At 48.7% G+C, this 23,041-nt stretch overlaps 2 protein-coding genes across 2 annotated transcripts in view; both read right to left on the reverse strand.

The window, feature by feature from the left end:
- The window catches only part of LOC119107799 (C1q-related factor-like), a 3,737-nt gene extending 2,008 nt beyond the window's left edge, over positions 1–1,729 (reverse strand). Inside the window, exon 1 of the mRNA XM_037231354.1 lies at positions 1,717–1,729. Coding sequence (XP_037087249.1) covers positions 1,717–1,729 — 13 coding nt within the window. The remainder of the gene's footprint in view (positions 1–1,716) is intronic.
- A 9,019-nt stretch (positions 1,730–10,748) lies between these two features.
- Positions 10,749–12,818, reverse strand: LOC119107810 (C1q-related factor). Its single transcript, XM_037231365.1, has 3 exons — positions 12,621–12,818; positions 11,953–12,083; positions 10,749–11,223 (listed from the first exon to the last, which is right to left on the reverse strand). The coding sequence occupies exons 1-3, from the start codon at positions 12,816–12,818 to the stop codon at positions 11,025–11,027; spliced, it is 528 nt and encodes a 175-aa protein (XP_037087260.1). The 3' UTR covers positions 10,749–11,024.
- Between the last annotated feature and the right edge of the window lie 10,223 nt (positions 12,819–23,041).

Below are 23,041 nucleotides of genomic sequence, written 5' to 3' on the forward strand. Positions count from 1 at the left end.
TTGTCGCAGAAAATGTGGCTGAATTAGTACTATATAGGCGGCATTGTTTTAGTGGAAATATTTCATTTTAGTTGTTAAAAGATGCTTTCTGGGTTGATATCGCCTGGAGGATTTCAGGGACCATTCAGTGATAATTTCCATTTGATTGGTATTTAATTAATTCACTCTGTTGAGTACCAAATCTAAAAATCCGGTCCGGTCCTAACACATGTTTTTGATGGAAGTTTCTGATCCGATCCAGTTCGGTCCGCGGATTGTTCCACAATCCGTAAATTGATCCTATCCGTGGAGTGCTCTGGACAGAACCCCTGTCCAATCCCGTGGATCTACGGAGCCCCGGTTCAGTGCCGTGAATCCCTGTTGAGAACTAGGGATCCACGGCGACTGAGCAGGTCCCCAGTTCAGTCCCTTGCTCAGTACCGGGGCTCTTTGGCCGATGGAGGGACCCCTCAATGAACCTGAGGCCCTTGAGCAACGCCGGAGGAGGCTGGTCTTGGTGATGTTCGGCATGAGTAGCTACCCAGCACCTGCCCCCTGTTAAGTATCGGGGTCACCTTCTCAGTTCCGGGAGCTCTGGCCGGCAGGGGGTTCCATAATACTGAACGGACACTAAAGCCCCCAGTCGGCTCTTCAAGCCTGAAGGGTCCGCCGAGGGACTCCGATCCACGGAGGGGCTACAGACCCCAGAGCCTCCTTGCATCTGCACCCGGCTGGTATGACGCCGCTGGGTTCAGCAGCTCAAGAGATGCTGTCATGCGCCACCTATACCATGTGGCTAGGCATGTAGCAGCATTTAAACTAAGCGTTTCAAACTATGTACAGTAACTTCAGCATGAAACCTTTTAAAAATTTGAAATAATTTACATGCAATTGATCGCAGGCACTGCACGTGCACAGATGTGGCTCATTGGGACACACGCCGACGTGTATAAGTTAAAAGTACATCCATCCTTAGAGGAGCCGACCAGTGTTATATATTTGTACATAAAAATATTTCGTTTGCAACTGTCGGAACTTCTGAAAATGGGGATTGTCATTGCTTGTGTGGAGCAGTATGGTGTGGAATTGCCGGCATTAGGTCGTGTAGAAGTTTAAGCGTTGTTGACCCTTAACACGAGCTCGGGTGGGTGTCAATTTGACTCTCCCCTCCCCCCGAAGATTTTTCCGGCCGCCAAATTTTACACAGCTGTAGACAACGGAATAGCAAATCTCTTGCTATACCAATTTAGATGCACCCTTGTAAGGTCGCTGACCTACGGCAAATCAAAGTCAGGCCATAGATTCAGCGAAGTCAACTTCTAGGGAATCGTTCATTCTGGTGCAATAAAAGAGTGTTGGACGAAGCCATACATCTCTGGTATACTTTCTTAAGCACCACAACAACTGAATGAACAAACTCCATTGACCTAAGGTCAGGTATGAAGGTCAGACCAAGGTCAAAACCGACTTCTCTTATAACTCTGGAGCTTATTGCATGGAATAGCTTCTCGTGCTCGTTTCGAATCGATTGATAACAGGAACCGCATTACACATCCTCCATAGACCTCTTAAATGTCACGATAGGTCACTGACCTAAAGTGACCCAGGTCAACATTTTTGTTTCTAGGGGCATACTGCGTAGCGTCATCTTTTTTTGCTTATTCAAATGTAAAACGCAAATCAGCCTCATATTATTTTTTCACCATGACCTTCCAATGGTCAAACAAGGTCACTGACCTTCAACAGGCATGCGACCTTTCTTTAGAACAGGTATGTTTTACCTCGTTTAACCTGACTTGACGCAAAGGTCATGACCTGTCAACCTCAAATTTGACCTGGGTGAGGTCACGTACATACCAAACCACCCGTGAATTTGGTGTCTCTAGCTCCCTTAGGTTCTGAGATCTCAGTTGACCCCCCCCCCCCCCCCCTGCACCCGAGCGAAGGGTATTCAGTCGGCCACACGGGGCGCGTGTTGAATGAAAAGTAATGACAGGAAAGAAGCATAGGAGTTGTATGTTAGAATTTACGCTGGGTAGAAGCAATGTCGTACATAAGCTTACGTTACAATTTGACCGCATAACATAACATGCGCTGGAAACTTTGCATTAGGGTTTATGTCGCGTACGAGGTTTTTCGTCAGACATTTTGTCGCGTGGAAGGAATTCCGCGTGGAACTTCTGCGTTAGAAGATTTGTCTCGTAGAAGTGCATGATTTAGAAGTTCTTGCATTTGAAGCGATGTCCTACACAACTTTTATTGCGCTAGAAGTTTTGTCGCGTAGAAGTAATGTCGCTTAGAAGTCTTGTAATGACAGTTTGTCAAGTCATTTGTGCTTCAGAAGTTTTTGTGTTAGAAATAGTGTCACGGAGACGTTGCTGAGCTATAAGATTTGTTATCAAGAAGCAATGTTAAGTAGAAGTTTTTGCGTTGGCAGCTTTACCGTGTAGAGTGGACGCGTTATAAGTTTTTGCATGAACACGCGCTCGGGCGAGGGTCAAACTGACCTCTCCCGAGGGTTTTCTAGAATGGTTTCCGAACGGCACGGCGTAGCCGCGCCAAATTTCGCATAGCTGAGGACTATTGAACATCGGATCACTTCGTACCAAACATTTAGGTAGGCTTTGTTAGGTCGCTGACCTATAGCAGGTCAAAGTCAGACCATGGTTTCAGTGAAGTCAATTTCTAGGGAATCATTCAATCTGATGCAACAACGGAGTGTTAGATGAAACCATACGTCTCTGAGATGCCTTCTTAGGCAACATAAATACTGGATGCACGAATGACGTTGACCTAAGGTCAGGTATGAAGGTCAGACCAAGGTCAAATCCCACCCGTTTTATTACTATAGGGCTTGCTGTATGGGATAGTTTCTGGTGCTCATTTCAAATTTATTGTTGGCAGGAACCGCATCATGCATCTTTCATGGACTTCTTAGAGGTCAGAATAGGTCATTGACCTAAGATCACTGGGTCAACATTTTTTTGCCAGGAACATGCTTCCTAGCGCAATCTTTGTCGCTTATTCAAATGCAAAACTCAGTGCAGTCTTGTATAATATTGGTCACCATGAACTTTAAGAGGTCAAACAAGGTAACTGACCTTAAATTAGCTTGTGAACTCTTGCTTAAAAACAGTAATCTAGGCTTTGGGGCACTTTAAAGACCGACCAGGAATTTGACCTTGTTTGACCTTATTTGATCTGAACACTGTAAATTTGGTGTATCTAGCTCTCATAGTTCCCGAGATCTCAGGGGGTCAAATTGACCCCCACCCCACCCGAGTGAAGAGTATCCAGCCGGCCACCCGGGCGCGTGTTAAAGGTGATTTCGCGTAGAAGGCTTTGCGTTAGAGGATCATGCGTTATATATTATGTTGTGTACAAGTTAGGGCACAAAAAATTCCTGCACTAGAAGAAATGTTGTCTAGAAGATGTGTCGTGGAAATTATGTAGTTAACGATATTTGTGCTAGCGGTTTTGTCGGTACACCAATTACGAGGCGACTGGTAGACCTGACCGTTCCCACCGGAGGCTTTTAGCTCACTAGCCAGTCAAGCTACATGAAATGGAAAAAAAATGGATGCATCTGTTTGCAGATCACACAAATAGCTCTGATTGTGCATAACCCACTACGGTTCACATGTGGGTTGCGTTCCGCGCTCCCCCAATAACTATGCTCGGAACCGACACATCACATGTACCTTATCAAATGTGCTAACACAACCTCATACACCAGAAGAGCGCCAAAATAAGACACACGTACCATGGCTGGGGGTGATGTTCCGTGTCAGGCGTCACGTCGCGTCTGTCGGGCGGCAACGAGGACGCCCGCGACCGACGGCGCATGCGCAGTGCGCGCGCGTCAGGACAGTCGTGGGCGGCGTCTTGATGAGTCGGCAGATTGGGGTCATTATAGAGGTCATGTAGAACGCCGCTTTCCGCGTAGTTACGGGTGCGTGTCCAGCCTGTTGGCGGCATCACACATGTCCCTCTCCTCTATCGACGCAAGCTCCAACTACTCAGATTCCATGTGCGAGTAGCTAGCAGACCTACACAGCCCACTTTAAAAAAAAACTAACAATATTACTCCACCACGCAACAAGCGTTACTCAATCAGCGCCGGTGTATCCCAAGCATTTCCAACTCCCACAGATCTATAAGTTCCTCGTGCCCTCGCTCCGTCCATTCTGACTGGACACTCCAGCAACGGTTTGGTTGCTATTTACGCACACAAAAAACGTACCGTCACAAATACGAAGGTGCAGTCATGGTTAACGAAATTTTGGAACAAACATAAGGTGACGCATATGTACATATATATTATATTTATATCTTATATTTCACATATTGTACATATATATGTGTATAAGTATATATATATATATATATATATATATATATATATATATACACATATATATATATATATATATATATTTATGCATGTATATATACATACAAGTATATATATATATATATATATATATATATATATATATATTATATCACGGAGCAGAATGTCCTCGAGACATGCTTGAGACGCACACGAGACATGAGACATGTTAAGATACCGGCCATAGCTGTGTGCCTGCGTCCAAAACTGCAGTGTCTGTAATGAATTTCCACAGTTTTCCGTTCTTTGAACAATTCGGATTTTTTGCCTTTACATTTTGCACCTGGAAATATTTACTGCCCAGTGCAAACCGCCCACCAGAAATCTGATTCTGGATGTCTTGTCTTTTGATCTGGGTTGCGTGGGTGTCGGGACAATGTCCATGAAACGGGCCGTTCTTTGCGTTGTTGATCGACTATTTCGTATCGAGGGCGCCGACACTACTTTGTCATATGACCCCTATATTAAGTGTTACGACCCTGTGACATGTACTTCCAGCCCTTGATGTTGGTAAGTGCCACTCACCAACTATCCTGGAATGAATTCAACAAAAGATTCCTACAACAATCTTACTTGAGGCTTTATTGATATAATCACGTAGCATAGTATTAGATGGCTTGTCAATCGCCCTATAACATAATCATTACCCTGATAGAACATAGGTCAGCGCCCTTCTCCCTAACGTGCTTTTTTCTGAACATACCTCTCCGACATGTCCTGCAATCGCACCCAAATTTTCAGCAGCCTCTGGAGCATCCATTGCGCGAGTTATTACACAACAATTGAGTCCCTGGGATTCCTGATCTCTGAAAAACGACGGTTTTTAGGAGTACTGGACAGAGATCCACGGCCGGCCTGGGCGGAGGGCGCCAAACGACGGCTCCGCGGACCGCGCGCGGCGGGCAACAATCACGTTAATGGAGCCCTCCGTGCAAAATATGCACTTATAACACAAAACGCTGCATACAATCCTGCTTAGTGTAAATCAAAGAACGCGCCTGTAATTTCGTGCCATTATGGGACACGGTCCCAAACATATGAGCATATCAAGCCAAAAACTTCGATTTTCAGGAAATTTGGCCTTCGACCTAGTCTATTGTCGTCAGTCATTGTTTTGGTGACATCAGATTTGTTACCAGGATTGAGTTCTGGTTGAGACAAGTCCATTGCGCTTTTTTGTGACGTTCTATCTTTCATGGTTTCGAAATGGCACGAGTTTGCATGCCCTCCCCCCCCCCCCCTCTCCTACCCCACATTAGCCCGTGTTACGAAAAACTTTTTAATAGGGCGTTGGCTGGTGGATGGGCCATGGTGTTTGACATGCTCGTCGTGTAGTTCAGATTTACACCGGAACAATTTATTGGCATTACCCTGACACGTATAGGTAAGGTGATGTATAAAGGAAACCCTGCAGAGATGACTTGATGAAGTCATATTGCATGCGTGCCCATAGTGACGTGCCTGAGAATAGCTTGATGTTGAAAATCTGACATCAACACAATACTACTGATAGGTAAAATCTATCTTGCCACCAAGTTCACAAGAGATCCAACATCACCATTAGCTGGGTGTTTAAGTGGATGAGGTACGTAAGACAACATGAGAGGTCTTGCAGGACGCCCAGATGGCACCAACTACACTGTGTCCGGACAAAATGTCGGCTCGCAGTTTGCTGAATGCTTTTTTGTCAACTGCTATGTACCGACCTTGGTGGTGACATGTAAAATGTCGACATGCCAAAAAATCGAATCGGCAAATGGTGAACTGCAAAATGGCGGCATGGAAGAATGGCGTCATGCCGAAATAGCGAACTGTTAAATGACGGATTACAAAACAACAAACGTTTAAATGCCGTTGAACCGCTTACGATTCATGTTTCAGCTAATAATGACGAGATAAATTGGTGACATGCTAAAATGATGAAAAGCCAAATGACGGCATGAAGAACGACAAGCTCAAGTGGCAACAACAAAAGCACAAGATTTTCCAAGGCTACGCGGAATGGGTAAGTACTATTCGATATTTTATGAGAGCTGCGTCAAGTGCCAATGATTCTGGTTACCGACCAACTTTCACATGACGAATTTCATATTGGCGACCTGTAAAACAGCTGACGTGCCAAAAAAGTCAAACCGACGAAGTGGCGAGTTGCAAAACGGTTACATACCAAAAATCCGAAAGGCGACATGACCCCAAAAAGGGCCACATATCACAAAGTCGACGAACCAAAATGGCGAAATGCTAAACGGTGGCACGTAAAAAAGATAATATGCCAACTTGGCAAACGGCCAAGGGTGACCTGCTTGCAGACAATGTTCCGCACTTGAAGATGTTAAGGCAAACTTCAGATATGATGGAAAATGCTCACTTGTAGGAATCATGAACAGAACCTGTCATTAACTATTGGTACAATTAAAAGTACAAATACCGCTTTGGACAAGAAATGACTAATTAGTCCTAACTACTCCACCAGAACTAGTTCTGGCGTTCTTTTATGGAGCACCAGGGACTGCAGTGACTATATCAACTCTCAGGAGGCATGGCGCAACCGGGATTTGAGCCCGGAATCCCCACGTGGGAGTCCGGTGCACTAACCACCTTGCTATCACGCAATGTTTGCTTCTTAACACGCGCTCGGGTGGGGAGTCAAATTGACCCCTCCCCCGAAGGTTTTTCCGGAATGGTTTCCGAACGGCGCTGCGTAGTCGCGCCAAATTTTGCATAGCTGTAGACAATTGAACAGCGGATCGTTTGGCATCCAAAAATTTAGATGCACCTTGTAAGGTCGCTGACCTGTGGTAGGTCAACGTCAGGCCATGGTTTCAGCGAAGGTAATTCTAGGGAATTCTTCAATCTGATCCAACAACGGAGTGTTAGTCGAAGCCATACATCTGTGAGATGCTTTATTAAACAACACAGCGCTTTGTATGAGCAAATTAAATTGACTTAAGGTCAGGTATGAACGTCACATAAAGGTAAAAACCAATCTATTTTGTTACTCCTGGGCTTGCTATATGGTATAGTTTCTGGTGCTAATTTCGGGTTTATTGATAGCAGGAACCGCATTATGCACCTTCCATGGGCTTCTTAGAGGTCAGAATAGGTCATTGATCTAAAATGACCCAGGTCAACATATTGCTTTAGGAACATTCTGTCCAACGTAATTTTTGTCGTTTAGTCAAATGCAGAACGCAAAGCAATCTTGTATTACTTTGGTCACCTTGACCTTCAAAAGGTCAATTAAGGTCACTGACCTTGAATGAGCATGTGAACTTTTGCTTAGAAACGGTTAGCTAGGTTCTGGGAGCACTTTGAACACCAACCTGAAACTTGACCCTGTTTGATCTTTTGTGACCCGAAGGTCATGACCTAAGAACCTGAAAGTTTGATCTAAGTGAGTTCACGTACAGGTCAATACACCCTGTAAATTTTGTGCCTCTAGCTTTCTTAGTTCCCGAGACCTCAGGGGGGTCAAATTGACCCCCACCCGAGCGGAGGGTATCTAGCCGGCCAGCCGGGCGAGTGTTAATGCGTCATCCTTCGATCATGTCATGGAACCATTTTATGACGTCAGAGTCGCTGCCAGGCTGGCGGCGTCAGGGTGGCCGCTATTTTACGGGCTGACTCATTTGTAGTATTTCGGCTCGCGAGTACACGTGATTTGGGAAGACCTGTAAGTGAAATGAACCGAATATTGTGATGTGTGTGTGCTTTAGCCCTTTCTCATAGTGATGATCTCTTTTATTTCTCCATGATAGCATATTTTTTCCTTGCACTTACTTTCGCGGATAAGCCACTATTCTCAAGTTATTCAATCCTAGGCACATCTTCGTCGTAACTAGTAGCGCCTCAAATGGCCCTGGTTGGACCGTGGAGCCCCTGAGAACGCAGAAGGGTATCTCAGTGCCCAGAGGACTCCTCGGTGGCTACAGCGGCCCTTAGCAATCAGCCAAACCCCTGAGCAGCTAATATGCCCCCGAATGATCATGGGGACACTGGGCAGATGGACGAGCCTTTGGCGATTTCTAAGAACCCTAAGCGTCCAAAGCGCTCTTTTGGTTGGAGGGGGGGGGGGCGGGGCAACAGCAGGCAGGCAGAAGGGTAACTGGAGCCCAACAGCAGGCAGAAGGGTAACTGGGGGCCAAGAGCAGGCAGAAGAGTAGCTGGGGCCCAACAGCAAGCAGAAGGGTAACTGGGGCCCAACAGCAGGCAGAAGAGGTATTAAGCTTAGAAGTCACCTTCCTGTCACCCTGGCAGGAAGGGAGGGCACTGCGGGAAACAAACACAGCACTTCTGGTTTCTCAGACGAGCGTCTTAACCACTACGCTAGAACTGTCAAACAGGCTCTGGGTAGTTCCGAAGTCACTTGGCTCACCCTTCCTAAAAAGTGAGAGGCAATTGACGCCATATAACCCCAGCACCTGAGTGCGTCATAAAGCGACGATGACAACAACCGTTCAGGGGTGGTATTGACTTCTCTCTGCCCTCGGTGTGCTCAGGCCCTCTGGCCGCTGACAGGCTGTTATAGCTGGCGCTGGTGGGAAGCCCCTGATAGGTCTGTTCCCCTCTGCCGCTCAGGGCCTTTGGTGGTCACCCAGGCTCACTGGTCACGCAGGGAAACCCTTGATTGCTCGTGAGCGTTTCTGGCCACTTCAGTGCTCGTCTGGTTGTTGATGGGCTACTGACTGCTTAGCGATACGTTTGTTCGCCAGAGGATAAAGCTATATCCTCACGACCTTTTGGACACTTGATGTTTTTGCCATCAAGAGGTCCCTTTTAACATCTAATAGTTCTTCTTCCTAATCTTGGAACAACAAGGGCAATGTTTCAAAAGCTGCTTTGTGTCAATTAGTAGATATTTGCGAGCCAAATGTTTTATTAGATGGACCTTGCCTGCCTGATCAAAAATCATTAAAATTTCGCCCCCACATAGCGGCTAACGTGAAAAAGGTGGAAAATATTGCTTTAGGCAGCACAATTCTAACTTAAGTAAATGCGCTCTTCAATGCATTATGGTTTTATTTCGTCATCGTACCTTGCTCAACATTGCTTGAGTACCAATTGACGGCCGTTATGTCAGAAAACCGCTCTTACGAACGCCAGATATAAATGCCTCGACAATTATGATGTTGGCCTTCATCGCCGCGTGGTTTATAGAATGGCAGGATTTTAATGACGTTGTAATGACGTCACGCATTCGCGGCCGTATAGCTCAGAAACTAGAGTGGCTTAGGTCATAAAAAGGGCGGGATTGTGAACACCACTGAAAAGTATTTGATAGCTATTTCAGTTCAAAACCCTATGTAAATATGGAACACTCCTTTTAACATGAAATGAATTGATGTGGTTAAAGTCCTAACATTGCGAAAGACTCGAGCAACGTTGGTCGACACCAGAGGTGCAGACTTAAACGACCCAGCACCCAGCGACATGGGACTGATGAATGCTAATGCATGAAAATGCGAACAAGTGTACGGGCAAAGGCCCGAGTCGCTGTATGCAGACGGGTATGCGACATGATGACAAATCTGGGATCCGGCCGGCTTGGACCTTTCCCAAAAAATGATGTCAGATATAAGCAACTAGAACAGATGGAGACGGCAAATAAGATCATCTGCTTGGTATAGACGAATGTACCGGCTACAGCTAACTAATGGATTCCAACACTGTCGACCCATAGCTGTACCAGTAATCGACAGCAAGGCGGTCAACGTCAGTTTCCACCTCAAATGTCCATATCAAATGCATGAGGTCCAGGTCCAGATCGGAAGGGAATTGGCCCTGAAACTGCACTAGTGTGCGATCCAGTGCATTGTTTGTGATCATTATTCGCCCCAAAATATTTGCATTTTGCGGAATACCTTTAAGCGTGGCTCGCATCATATGATGCTCGTATGATCTCGTACTGGTACTCGTATGATGGTGACTTAATAACCACCATTTTCAACGGTGCAAATCTTTGCAGATTCATCGACAACGTCGATTAAAATTGTCAAATCACTCAGATCAAACAGGTCAGACTCATAGCCCATGTAAAGGCATCTCCACAGCCAGTCAGCTTCAAAGCAATGGTGTTTGTCGAATAGCTCGTGAACGTCAAATCAGTCCGAGCATCAGTAAACCTCCACCGTTAAACTAAGCATAACAAACACTTCCTGACGCATTGCCCGAGCCCATTGGAATCAGTTGTCAAATTTTTCTGACTGCGGGCTGAGAACTTTTGCGTATGTTGTCCCCGCTCTCTTCTCACGTCGCACAACGAGCTCTTTGGCAATGTTTCCAAACCGCGTGTTGTGAACAAAATTCGAGGTGGTTGTGAAAAAGGTCAGGACGTGTGTCACTGATATGGTTCGATGTGCGAACTCAAAGAAATTCGTCAGCAAATAGCGGTGTATTCGGCAAGATAAATACACGGCCAAGCACAGATGGCACTAAACATCCCAATTCCCGGTTGGTCTGCCAGCTGTTTGCTGTTCGTCGTGCAGTCCACTTCCTTGACTATCGTGCTCTCCAATGGCATCGCAGCGTGTGTTTTATGAGACAAGGTCCTAAAAACATCCCATTGCGCAGGAAACAGTGACATATGGCTCTACCTAACAGAGGTCGCCATCTCCGCATCCCATCCCGCTATGCTCGGAGGCGGAAGTTGTTCTCAGCCGATCTTGTACGCGGACAGCGAGTTGAAGCCACGGAAGCGGGCGTCGTTCTCATAGAGGTAGCCCTCGGCCAGCCAGAGGTAGACGACGTCGCCGCCGACCAACTGAACGACCGCCGAGTTGGAGCCGGTGTCGAACCCCCCGTAATTGGCCTCGGCGCTGATGACGCGGCGCGTATTCCTCATCAGGTCCACCCTGCGGTGGGACACGAGCGGCGGTCATGCACATGTTCCGCATCAGGTTCACCCTGCGGTGGGACACAAGCGGCAGTCAGGCACATGTTCCGCATCATGTACACCCTGCGGCGAGACACGAGCGGCGGTCAGGCACATGTTCCGCATCAGGTCCACCCTGTGGCGAGACACGAGCGGCGGTCAGGCATGCTGGCGTGCAGCACTTTCAGCTGGCTTTCCGCGGACAAACTGCTTTACATTTCTCAGCCTCTGGAAAGGGTCAAATATTTACAGCGAAGGATGCATTGAAATGTTATGTGTTTGGTTTTGGGTTGCATTTGTGAAACACATGAGAAATTTGAGTGGATTTGATCACTAACCTTGAGATGGACGTGAGGAATCGCTCGAGGCAAGACCTTCTTTTTTACAATTATCTGAATCACAATTCAAAATTTTTGACTTCCATGCGGCACAATTAAAAAGCGAATGTCCAACAACAACGACATGTACATCCACAACATTCAAGCGCGTACAAAATATGTGGCGAGGAATTGCACAAGAATAAATGGCGACTTTATTACTACATGTAGTCTAAATACACCATGAACAACAGTGCACCTCGAGCATGCTCAAACCGACAACCTGAAGCGTTGACGACAGCCGCCTTCTGTCTCACCACACCCAACCGGCGCCAGCACCCAACACCCAACACCCAACACCCAACTGCCACACCCAACTGGCGCCGACCCACCTGGCTCTTCCCTGGGCGGGAGACAGCACGTGAAATGTGAAGAAGTACGTCCCGGGGCAGGAGCAGCGGAAGGACGAGCTGGCGGCGTCCCAGCCGTGCCCGACGTTCGTGACCATGTCGTCAAATACCACCTGCGGGGTGCCCTGGCAAATCAGCACTGCCGTACAACAGCTGAAATGTATCAGGCGCTGTGCCTACTTAGTTTATGATGCTAAAGGCCGCAGAGACTTAATGCTGGTAAGTGTAATTAAGGTAAGGCCAGTGAAATGTTTTCTAAGAGATGCCATACGAACTGGCAAAAGTTTTCACTCAAGTTCGCTTGCAACGAGCGTGGGGCGGACAGCTGCTTTAATTTCATAGGACGCCGACAAACTTGCTATATGCAAATTGTTCTCGGAGACGGCATCTATTAAAGCCCTGGGTCTGTGGAAGCCGCACAGCGTTCACAGTGTTACGCGTTCTAGTGAAACCATTCGTAACTTCCAGGCAGCTCAGTTGTGTGTCTGAAAATGATATGCAAAATATGCAATTATCAAGAGCAAATATAGCTTTACATGCAGTTACCCCCTGAGAGTTCCACACCGCCATTCGCCATTCCTGGGCAGCGCTATGGGTTCAGCACTGCTGCTGAGGCCACAGCGCTGCCCAGGCCCGCTGAAGTCGGTGACCTGAGTGCCCGTCGTGCCGGCCTTGCGCCTCTGATAGTTGACCTTGGCCACCGTGAAGGCGACGGTGCGGCAGTCGTTCGGCCCGGCCGTGACCTGGGTCGAGGTCGAGTGGTTGGCGCTGCTGGGGTTAAACGTGCCCAGCACGGCGGAGATAGGACTGCTGGGCGGCACCGTAGCGCTGGGACTGCCTGCCAGCATAGCAACACACAGTAGGTGAGCGGAAACCTGCGGGGTAAACCGGAAACACCGTAGACGCGGGCACGTGTTAGAACGTGGGGTTGCCAAACCATGTTTGGAGTCGATTCTTCAAATGCGTCACCACAGGGTTAATGCTCGGCATGCTCAGAAAGTGGAGATGTAATGCCCCCCCCCCCCGCCCTAACCCACCCCTCCGTTCCTGCGCTTATGAGAAACACTAATGCAAATACCCTACTTTCAGCACACAAGGGTTAGATAACGGCGAGCGCAGCACAAAAGTCTGTCCTGTGTCTGCTTGAGACTCTGCCTCGCCGCGGTTTGTGCTGGCGGGTGGCGTTCTGTTGATGCAGCGCCGCTCACAATAGTTAAAGGCTTTCGTGCGTCTTTCTCAAGGAACGCTAAGCACGTCATCGCGCACTTTTTTATGGAGCCTCAACAACTGCAGGGGCTAGCTTTACCAGCGGTCAGGAGCCACGACGATGGTGGAGTTTGACGCCATGCCCTCCCCCTCACGACACACACACACACACACACACACACACACACACACACACACACACACACACACACACACACACACACACACACACACACACACACACACACACCACACACACACACACACACACACACACACACACACACACACACACACACACACACACACACACACACACACACACACACACACACACACACACAACACACACACACACACACACACACACACACACACACACACACACACACACACACACACACACACACACACACACACACACACACACACACACACACACACACACACACACACACACCACACACACACACACACACACACACACATGGGAACTGGAGGCGCTAACACCTCGCCCGTCACGCCCCCGGAACGGCTTCTGCGTGTTCATCACAGCGGGTCTCATGTATCCCTTCAATTAACAGCTAACCACTGAAAATCCCACAGGCACGGAAAAAAATTAACACGGTTGGGTGGGCCGAGTCCCAGGAAGCAGCCTGGCTTGTGTGAAGCATTATATTTTGAGTAGGATTTAGTCTACTCTAACACAACGCCGTGCAATGGTGCGCCAATTTGGTGTTGACTTTTTTGTCAACGCTTAGGAGTTCAAAAGTTGGATAAGGTTCAAATGCATACTGAACCCTTCGTTTAAACAATTCGATATTGTTCTGGGGTGGGGTCGGCCGCTGTCACTCGCAGTTCTCGTGCCACTGAGATGCCCCCTCCCTATTTCAAGGTCATCGACCACCAGCTGAGAATCGCCTGGACTTAAGCAGAAACTTTTGACGTCCGGCTGGCCCTGAGTGGCGCCCACCTGTCCGTCACCTCTCCCTCGGCACACCGACCCAGGCCTTTCGATGCCCTCGAGCTGGTCGTTGGATGACCTTTCACAGACTTTTTAAAATGTCCAATCTGCTAGCCTCCCCTGATCTTCAACGCTGACCTCGTCCACTCTCCCCTGATCTTCAACACTGGCCCCAGTTAATCCCCTGATCTTCAACACTCGCCCCAGCTAACCCCCTGATCTTCAGCACTGACCCCAGCTAACCCCCTGATCTTCAACACTGGCCCCAGCTAACCCCCTGACCTTCAACACTGGCCCCAGCTAACCCCTGATCTTCAACGCTGACTCCAGCTAACCCCTTGATCTTCAACACTGGCCCCAGCTAACCCCCTGATCTTCAACACTGGCCCAGTTAACCCCTTCATCTTCAACACTGACCCCAGCTAACCCCCTGATCTTCAACACTGACTCCAGCTAACCCTGATCTTCAACACTGACCCCAGCTACCCCCTGATCTTCAACACTGGCCCCAGCTAACCCCTGATCTTCAACACTGCCCCAGCTAACCCCTGATCTTCAACACTGGCCCCAGCTGACCCCTGATCTTCACACTGGCCCCAGTTAACCCCTTCATCTTCAACACTGACCCAGCTAACCCCCTGATCTTCAACACTGACTCCAGCTAACCCCTGATCTTCAACACTGACCCCAGCTTGCCCCCTGATCTTCAACACTGGCCCCGGCTGACCCCTGATCTTCAACACTGGCCCCAGCTACCCCCTGATCTTCAACACTGACTCCAGCTAACCCCTGATCTTCAACACTGGCCCCAGCTTACCCCCTGATCTTCAGCACTGGCATCATTCAGTCTCCTCATGACTTCCAACACTGAACCGAACCAGCCTCTTCCTTGTCTTCAACATTGACCTCATCTAGCCTTCCCTGACCTTCAAATAGCCCCAGGTAATCCCTGCTGCCCTTCGTCTGACCCCGACTGACCTGCGGCGGCGGCGGCGGCGATGGCGGCCGCGGGGGTCAGCAGCGGTTCGCCCTGGTCCGCCTTGTTGCCGGGCACGGCGGCCAGGCCGGGCCCCACACGGCCGGCGCGACCGGCTGCGGCCACGGTCAGGACCGCCAGCAGCCTGACGACGTGCAGGTCATAAAGGACAGCGGGCTGCATGGGCTGCAGTGTAACCACACGTGTGCTGTTCTTGGATCCGCTCTGTACATGGGAGATACAGCAATGTAACGTAACGGTTTGAAAGTATGTTCGCTGTGGATTGTGCCGTTTTTAGCGGTCTTGATTTCCCTGCGCAATGGAATATAGGGCACCCCAGTTTCGCGCCACATTCAACAGCGCCCACATCGTGCTGGCGTAAGACAGTGTTATTGCAGGACCATTTCCGCCGGCGAGCTTCAGTCTCGGAAACGCAGTCCAGCTGAACGACTGTATGATGGACCTGACCCGTGCGGCACATGGCGCACGTGCACAACGCTGTACTTACGATGCCACGAGAAGGGATGTCGACATGTTGCACGCAGTTGCCACGATCAGGGTGCCGGAGTAGAATGCTCCGCTAAGGACGATCCCGGGATACAACTGGCGTTATACGCATCCGCTGCTGTATTAAAGGTGACGTCACATTGCTGGGCGTACGTTTCTGCCTTCGGTGCACAGTAGCCGCCGCACAACAGGGTGATGGGTATTCCGTTGAAGCCGGTGCTGCCCTCTGCAGCCTGTGGCACACCGCCGGCGGCGTCGGCGGCTGCGCCTCATTCTCCGCTCCCCGCTCTGTGAGATCGGGCGGCCGTGCTGCTGCCGGCACCCCTCCGGCGGCAGTGGAGCGTGACGCCACGCCATCGGATCACGATGACGTGGCAAACCGCTGGTCTTCCGAACAGAGCCTTATGCTGCCGCGATCACGTCACAATTGGCTGCGTTGCTGGACGTCGAGATCAGTGCAGAAAAGGGGTATGGAACGAGATTTTCGGGCTCGCTCCCTAATTATGCATTCATTTTGCCGGTTCAAACTGTGTACGCGGTGAAGTTATCAGGTTATTTTCCTTATGATGCCTATGTTCATGCTGGCGACCAAAGACGGTGTACAGAATGACATTTTGGGCGTCCTCCCCAATGATATGTCCATGTTGCCGCCAGCCGTATCGGGTTCAAAATGAGAGTGTGCTTCGGCGGATCTGAGACTTTCGCTGGACGCTTGCTGCTACTCGTGATCACAGTACCGAGCGCATTTTTGGTGTACGTGTAGCCATTGACCTTCGGAGATTAAGGGAAGTTACTGGGTCTGAATCTTGTGCACTCAATAACTTAGAGAGGAAGACGGAGACATAAATATCTGGGCCTTAGGACATGCACATTAGATCAAAGGAGGCGTAGGTCAATGGAATCACTCCTACATATGTGTATATATATATATATATATATATATATATATGTGTGTGTATATGTATATATATGTATATATGTGTGTATATATATATATGTGTATATACATATATATATATATATATATATATATATATATATATATCACCCCTATCACCAGTTGACCTCAGGTTGCCATCAGTGGTGCAGCTAGAGGCAGTGGCAGTGACACCGGCAGGGGAGGGACGTAAAAGGCGTATCCCCAATAACTTTTGGTCCAAAGGGAACTGCCCCACAACCTCAGAAAGACGCTAAATGTTGAGCGCATGCACACGCGCTATAGTGAAACGAACAGAAGCAAAAATCACACACCGATTCCAAATTTTCTTGAGATGACTCTCATAACTCCTGGGAAGCAGTGCACCAAACAAACCATGCACGAATCCTCTCCATAGTCAGCTCTTCTTGCACTGCAAATGCCAGAGCTCGCGCTCGCCTTCGGCTGTTCGACGCCTTTCCCATGCTTCTCGGCAATTGTTCTGCAGGGGAAGAATAAGGCCGTGTCCCGCCACCGTTCCCACTGTTAAAATCAGGGCACGGATCTGTTGAAGTGTTAAGCTAGACCAAGTTGTGTTATGTGTTGTTAACTAGTTCAATTTGGTGTAAGAGGATTAACGCTTTCATTAACGTGGGAAACAGCTCACGGAATCATTCACTTTCCTTCATTTTTTTGATGCTATTCGTACCCCAAATCCAAATCAAAATGCCAACCAACGAACTGTAAAACAGTTTGAGATGGAAACAGAAGGATTTGAATATAAAACTGCAGCGAATCCTCAATTCTAGTTTAAACCTTGCAGGGCAATAGTACGATTGTGAAATGTATGCGAGCTCATAGCTTGGTGTAGGAACTGACAGATATGGAAAAACCATGTAAATAGATTACCAATAAATAAAGGAATTACAAGTTCCGTTAACTTGTTGAACGATTTAACGAATTTGCTTTTATTTAGTTCACCTGTTTTGTTAACAGATCACCTTCAACGGGCGCTAAATTTTAGCTTCACTTTATCCACCTACGGTTAAGGTAGAACTCAAGTGTTAAGCTGGACCGCTACAGTACTTCATTGGCTCACAATACTACATAAATTATTCGACACAATAAGCTCAATGTGTTATATCAACAGTAATAGGAATGTAACAATTACTTTGCAGAATTCTGCAGCTCTTCGAAATAAAGGAGAAGAGATGCCCTAACCCATTTTTCTAATGTTCTTTAATTTTGTGGTTATGAGGCAAAACCTCCGCATTCCAGGCCAATGTGAACCTAAGGGAGTATTCGCCAGCGGCAAGCCAGTGAGTGCATAGTTTGCTAAATCTCTCGCGCAGCCACGGCCTTGTTTGTGACAACAGTCGCATGTCTCGCGCAGCCACGGCCTTGTTTGTGACAACAGTCGCGTGTCGTCTCGTGCTGCGGATGTCACCGGTGAAAACCATGGATGTCTAAAAAAGGCTAGCGCTTCAGACGCAACATAGACAATGAAAATTAACTGAATTTCTACTTCAATGTGACGTAGTATTTCAGTCAATAATGCAAGAGGCTAAATGCCATAACTTCGAAAGTATGCGTGTCATATGACTGCACCTACGAGCCCGGGCCTATGAACCCGGAGTTTTGATCCTTTTTTCGGAAAAGTGCGTAGTATAAACCTATACCTACAAACCTTAACCAGGATTTTGGTCTCCGTCATTACTAAACATCTGACCTGAGTCCAGCGATTTTCAGACATTTTTTTATCACAGCGCGATTTTGCGAATTTGCGTGCTGTAATCGAATTTGACACGTCCGACAACACCAAAATTGATTGTTCCCCGTATCCTCCATCCCTTTACTCTCAACGAACGAGCTCTATCATTATCCGCTTAAACCCAGCATCATGCATCCCAGCATCGTCAGAGCTGGCCGGGAGCGAAACCCCTCGGGTCCCGCCCCCTCCCCCCTTCCCCACGTACCGCCCTTTTACTAGCTCACCGACTCGATGTGGCAGTTGAACAGGTAGCCATAATACAGCGTGGGCCACAGGCCGCTGCTGGCCACCGCATGCTGAATGCGGAGGGGCCAAATACTCGGCTCATCTCCGCGTTCCAGAAAATATAGCCTGCCATCCTACGGCGAAAGGCGTAACCATGGGTTAAGAGCAGGATCGAAAGGTGGCAGGCCAGGACAAGGATGGGGAAAACGCCAGTCGCAGCTGCGATGCGAAAGTTGAGGCACTTAACGCCCATTAGTTCACAGCTCGCCTGCGCTAGGCGAGTACAGCTCACGGGGTCAGGGTCGAAAGCTGCTGGGTTAGTAGCTCCACTGGATTTCCCTCCCAAGTAGGTATTTACAGCCTTGCAATGCTAAATTGATATGCTAACACCCCTAGCATGGGTATTTGCCGTCCGTGAAAATGAGAAATGCAAAGCAACAGGGTCATCCGCCCTTCTTTCCTCATTCTCGTTTCATTCTGCAGCTCGCGACGCTCCGTTTATCTGTGGTAAGCTTCTTGCCCCAGCCATGAGTGGGGTGAAACGCCCCATGGGGGGGTTAAGGTGCCGAATACATACCCCGCATAGCTTCTCCTGGGCGGGCTAAGTCTCGGCGGATGTACCCCCGATGAATGTAGTTTTGCTCCAAATTATCCTCTCTCCTACACTCATTAGCTCTGAAATGGCCATTGTTTGTCGAAGGGACTATAATGCAATCCAAACCAAAGCAGCAAACGAAACAGCGTTCTCGGCGTCGACCCGTGGGGCCCCTGTCAGAAGCGCTCCCGGTTACAGGATGTATGGGAAGACGTAGTTATCGAGAGGCATGGTAAATGAACAGATATTTAACAGCCAACAAGAGTTTCCTGGTCTACAGAGCAGCACCATTCACCAACGTCACGCGGTTTGCGTCGTCTCAAACAGAGGAAATTTCACAAAGCCCAAAATTGCGCGAGCGAATTAGAAGCACCACACCACTTGCACATTCAGTTGCGCAAAGTTGGATTTAACCGGTCCAACATGGATTGGGCAAGCTAAATAAAAAAGGACTAAACACAACTTGTTGAAAGTTTTTTATCAAAACCCCATTTATAAATTTCCCATAGTAACTGTATAATTTTTTTGAATTCTAAAGCTATTTGTACAGAACAAAATGGCATAAAAAGCAAATTTAACTACTGTTGAGCCACAAAAATTTAGCACAACTTTCAGCCATGGATCGCAAGCCTCTAAAAGCTTCTCCTCTCAAGAAGCGGTCTATTGGCACCCTATCCTGATACGCGAAAACCTTCGCTAGCAGGCGCTGTGATATGCCAACTCTGCCTTCGGTCGCCTTCGCCGGCCGACAGCTGAGTCCTTGCACCATTTTGATCACCTTCAACCTTCTGCGGCGTGCCGAATGTGCCCTCTCCCTCTAGTCTCCAGGTGCCTTATGACATTGCTATTGGTCACCCGGGTCTATCCAGTATATTTGAAGTAACCGGCGACAGCGGCTTTAGAAACGCTATGGTCGCCTTGTGCATGCGTGACGATCATGTCGCGAACAACTTGTCCGCCAAAGGGAGCCATTTTCTTAGTACAAAGTGAACAAAGAAATAAGGAGTATCTGTTACTTACACCACTTGTCCAGAATATATTTGTCGTCACGCGTGACAAAAGCTGTGATTCCACAATGCGTACAGCCTCCGCATCAGTAAGTGAAATCGGTACACGAAAAATTTCATGAACATTGTGCTCATCGTTATCAAAAACATTTGTACACTTTTGGCTGCACAAAAGGTAATCGTTTGTATACACATTCAAGACTACGTTTGACGCCTCTAAATGCCCACCGTTACCAGGTGCAGAAATTCTAAAGCCCATGATGTACATGTGAACACAATTCAGAAAACAACTAACGTTTCGGTGTAGAATGTTCCCAATACTGCTGGCACAGAACAGAACTATCCAATAAGACATCTAACGTACTAACGCACCCAAATTTGTCATCTCTTTGTACATCCAACGAGCTAAATGTACTTCTCCACGGCACCAGCGTCAGTCCTAGTGTTGGGCACATAGTAGCTCTGCTGTTTTAAAGGTTTGTCATGGTGACTGGTCGCTGCTACCAGCAACTGTCCGCCCAGTGTCCGTGTGGCAGGTGTGGCAGTCCAGCAACTGTATGTCCAATGTCCGTGTGGACGGTGTGGCAGTCCAGCGGAGGGAATAACTACCAGCAACTGTCCGTCCGTGTGGCGGGTGTGGCAGTTCCAGAGCACTGCCTGTCAATGTCCGTGTGGCGGGTGTGGCAGTCCAGCAACTGTCCGTCCGGTGTCCGTGTGGCGGGTGTGGCAGTCCAGTGGAGAGACAAACGACCAGCAACTGTCTGTCCAATGTCCGTGTGACGAGTGTGGCAGTCCAGCGAAGAGACTGGCGACCAGCAAGTGTCCGTCCGGTGTCCGTATGACGGGTGTAGGAGTCCAGCGGAGAGACTAACGACCAGGAACTGTCCGTCCGGTGTCCGTGTGGCGGGTTTGGCAGTCCGGCGGAGAGACTGGCGACAGCCAGTCAGGGCCTTCACACCCGCGCAGCGACCTTCAAATGCTTGGTTTAAGTAGTTCTTGGAAAAAGTCGAATGGAAGAACGCCGAATGCAGAGAATTAAACGACAAAAGTCGAAAGGGAGAAAGCCAACAGAGATAAAAGTTGGATGGAAAAAGTCGATTTACAAAGTGTCAAAAGATAAATGTCAACAGGTGCAGCAGACGAATCGGAAAAACTTGTATGGAATCAAATTCGATACGGACAAGAGATATCTTATACAACAACTGAACGGATAAAAATTCGATATGGATGAAAGTTGATTGGAAGAAAAGTAAAAGACAGGCAGTGAAGAGGATTTTCGGCAGGAGAGTGTGATGGTATGACGCCTGGCATGAAAAGGAATGTTGCCGACTACTCATGGATGCGCCCATGGATTGCCATCTCGAGATGCAACTCCTGCAGCTACGTGAACGACGGACGCTCCATCGATCATGGATCATGGATCCTCGAACGCTCTAACGCTACAGCGAGGAGCTTCACCCATCCCGTGTATTTTATCGCATTTGGCAAACACGCGTGAATCGCACGAGCCGTTGGGGGAATGCGGACACCGCGCACGACAGCAAATACCTTGAGTGCCGAGGCATCCCAAGGGGAGCCGGCAAGAGGGGGAGTCAGTCCTCAAGCCATGTGCCCCAGGGGCAGACAACAGCGCCCTGCCTAACACTGCTACAAACGACAAGCATGACTAGTGACTTTTCACGCCTTACAACGAGCTACCTACGCCTCCTCACCTCCTCACACCTGTCACAAGAAACTCTAGGCCGGCTCTCTTCCTCTCTGGCGTTTAACATACACGTCCAGTAGCAACAAGTAAACGTAACATATTGCCCCGACAGCAGTGAACTGATGTCGATGGCGACGACGTTCGACGAGCAGTAGCTGGGTGCGCATCATCCGCGCCTCCGCGGCGAAACTTTTCGTTGTGCCGCAGCTGAGCCAATGCGAAAACAATATTGTATAGAGTAGACTGTATTCTTACATTTTATTGGAGGGTTTCTAGCACCAGAGCTCACGTTAAGCAGTGCTTGTGGTGTGAACTCCCCCAACCCACGTCCGATAGTGAAATTCCAGCTGGACGGTAGATTTTGAAGTGAAATCTTAACGTTTCGCAATGCTCGGCACGGTCCACCCCGCCCTCTGACATCACTTCGCCTCGAGAGGCCGCTGCCACCGCCCGCGGGGCATCCCTGCCATTCCTGACAGAATCATCCCGACTGACAATGTGTGAAACTATGAGACTCAGTTGTACCAAACAACGATCTGGCAGCTGAGGGTGGCACGCTAATGTCCCAGGGGAATCAGGGGATTTATTATAAATCTAACCGACGGATGGCAGTTGGATGGCAGATGGCAGTGCGAGGCAGGGGTCACACAGCAGCGCCCTCTCGGGCAGTGTATGCACGCCCTCTATCCCGCCGTGTATGTACTTCTATTGCGGTGAGGACAACAGTGTGTATGGAAGATGCATGTGGCAATTGTTCGTAGGACAAAGTTTGTATGCCTTATTTTCGTCAGGATTAAGTTCGAAGACTATTGAGTTCGTAGCGGTAAATGTTCGTAATGGAAAGGTAGATATAGACACAGATCGCAGGTACAATGCTAATAAAACAATCTATGATGAGATGGCAAAAAGGTCATGCCAAACTGTTATGAACCCGTCCCTCGTACCCTTTGTCTTGCTTCATTCTGCATCCTCGCGACACCCCGCTTGTCCAGGTTAGGCTGCATGTGTCAGCCATGAGTGGGCCGGGAGCCTCGTGGGAAGGGGGACCCCGACCGGGTACCCAGCGCACATGCGCGGGTTAACACCCGCTCAAGGGGGTCAAATTGACCCCCCTCCCCGAAGGCTTTTCCAGAATGGTTTCCGAACGGCGTGGCGTGGCCACGCCAAATATTGCGTAGTTGTAGAAAATTGAATAGCGG

This window comes from Pollicipes pollicipes, unplaced genomic scaffold (genome assembly GCF_011947565.3).
Source record: "Pollicipes pollicipes isolate AB1234 unplaced genomic scaffold, Ppol_2.1 Scaffold_2555;HRSCAF=2994_pilon_pilon_pilon, whole genome shotgun sequence".
Classification (NCBI taxonomy): Eukaryota; Metazoa; Arthropoda; class Thecostraca; order Pollicipedomorpha; family Pollicipedidae; genus Pollicipes; species Pollicipes pollicipes.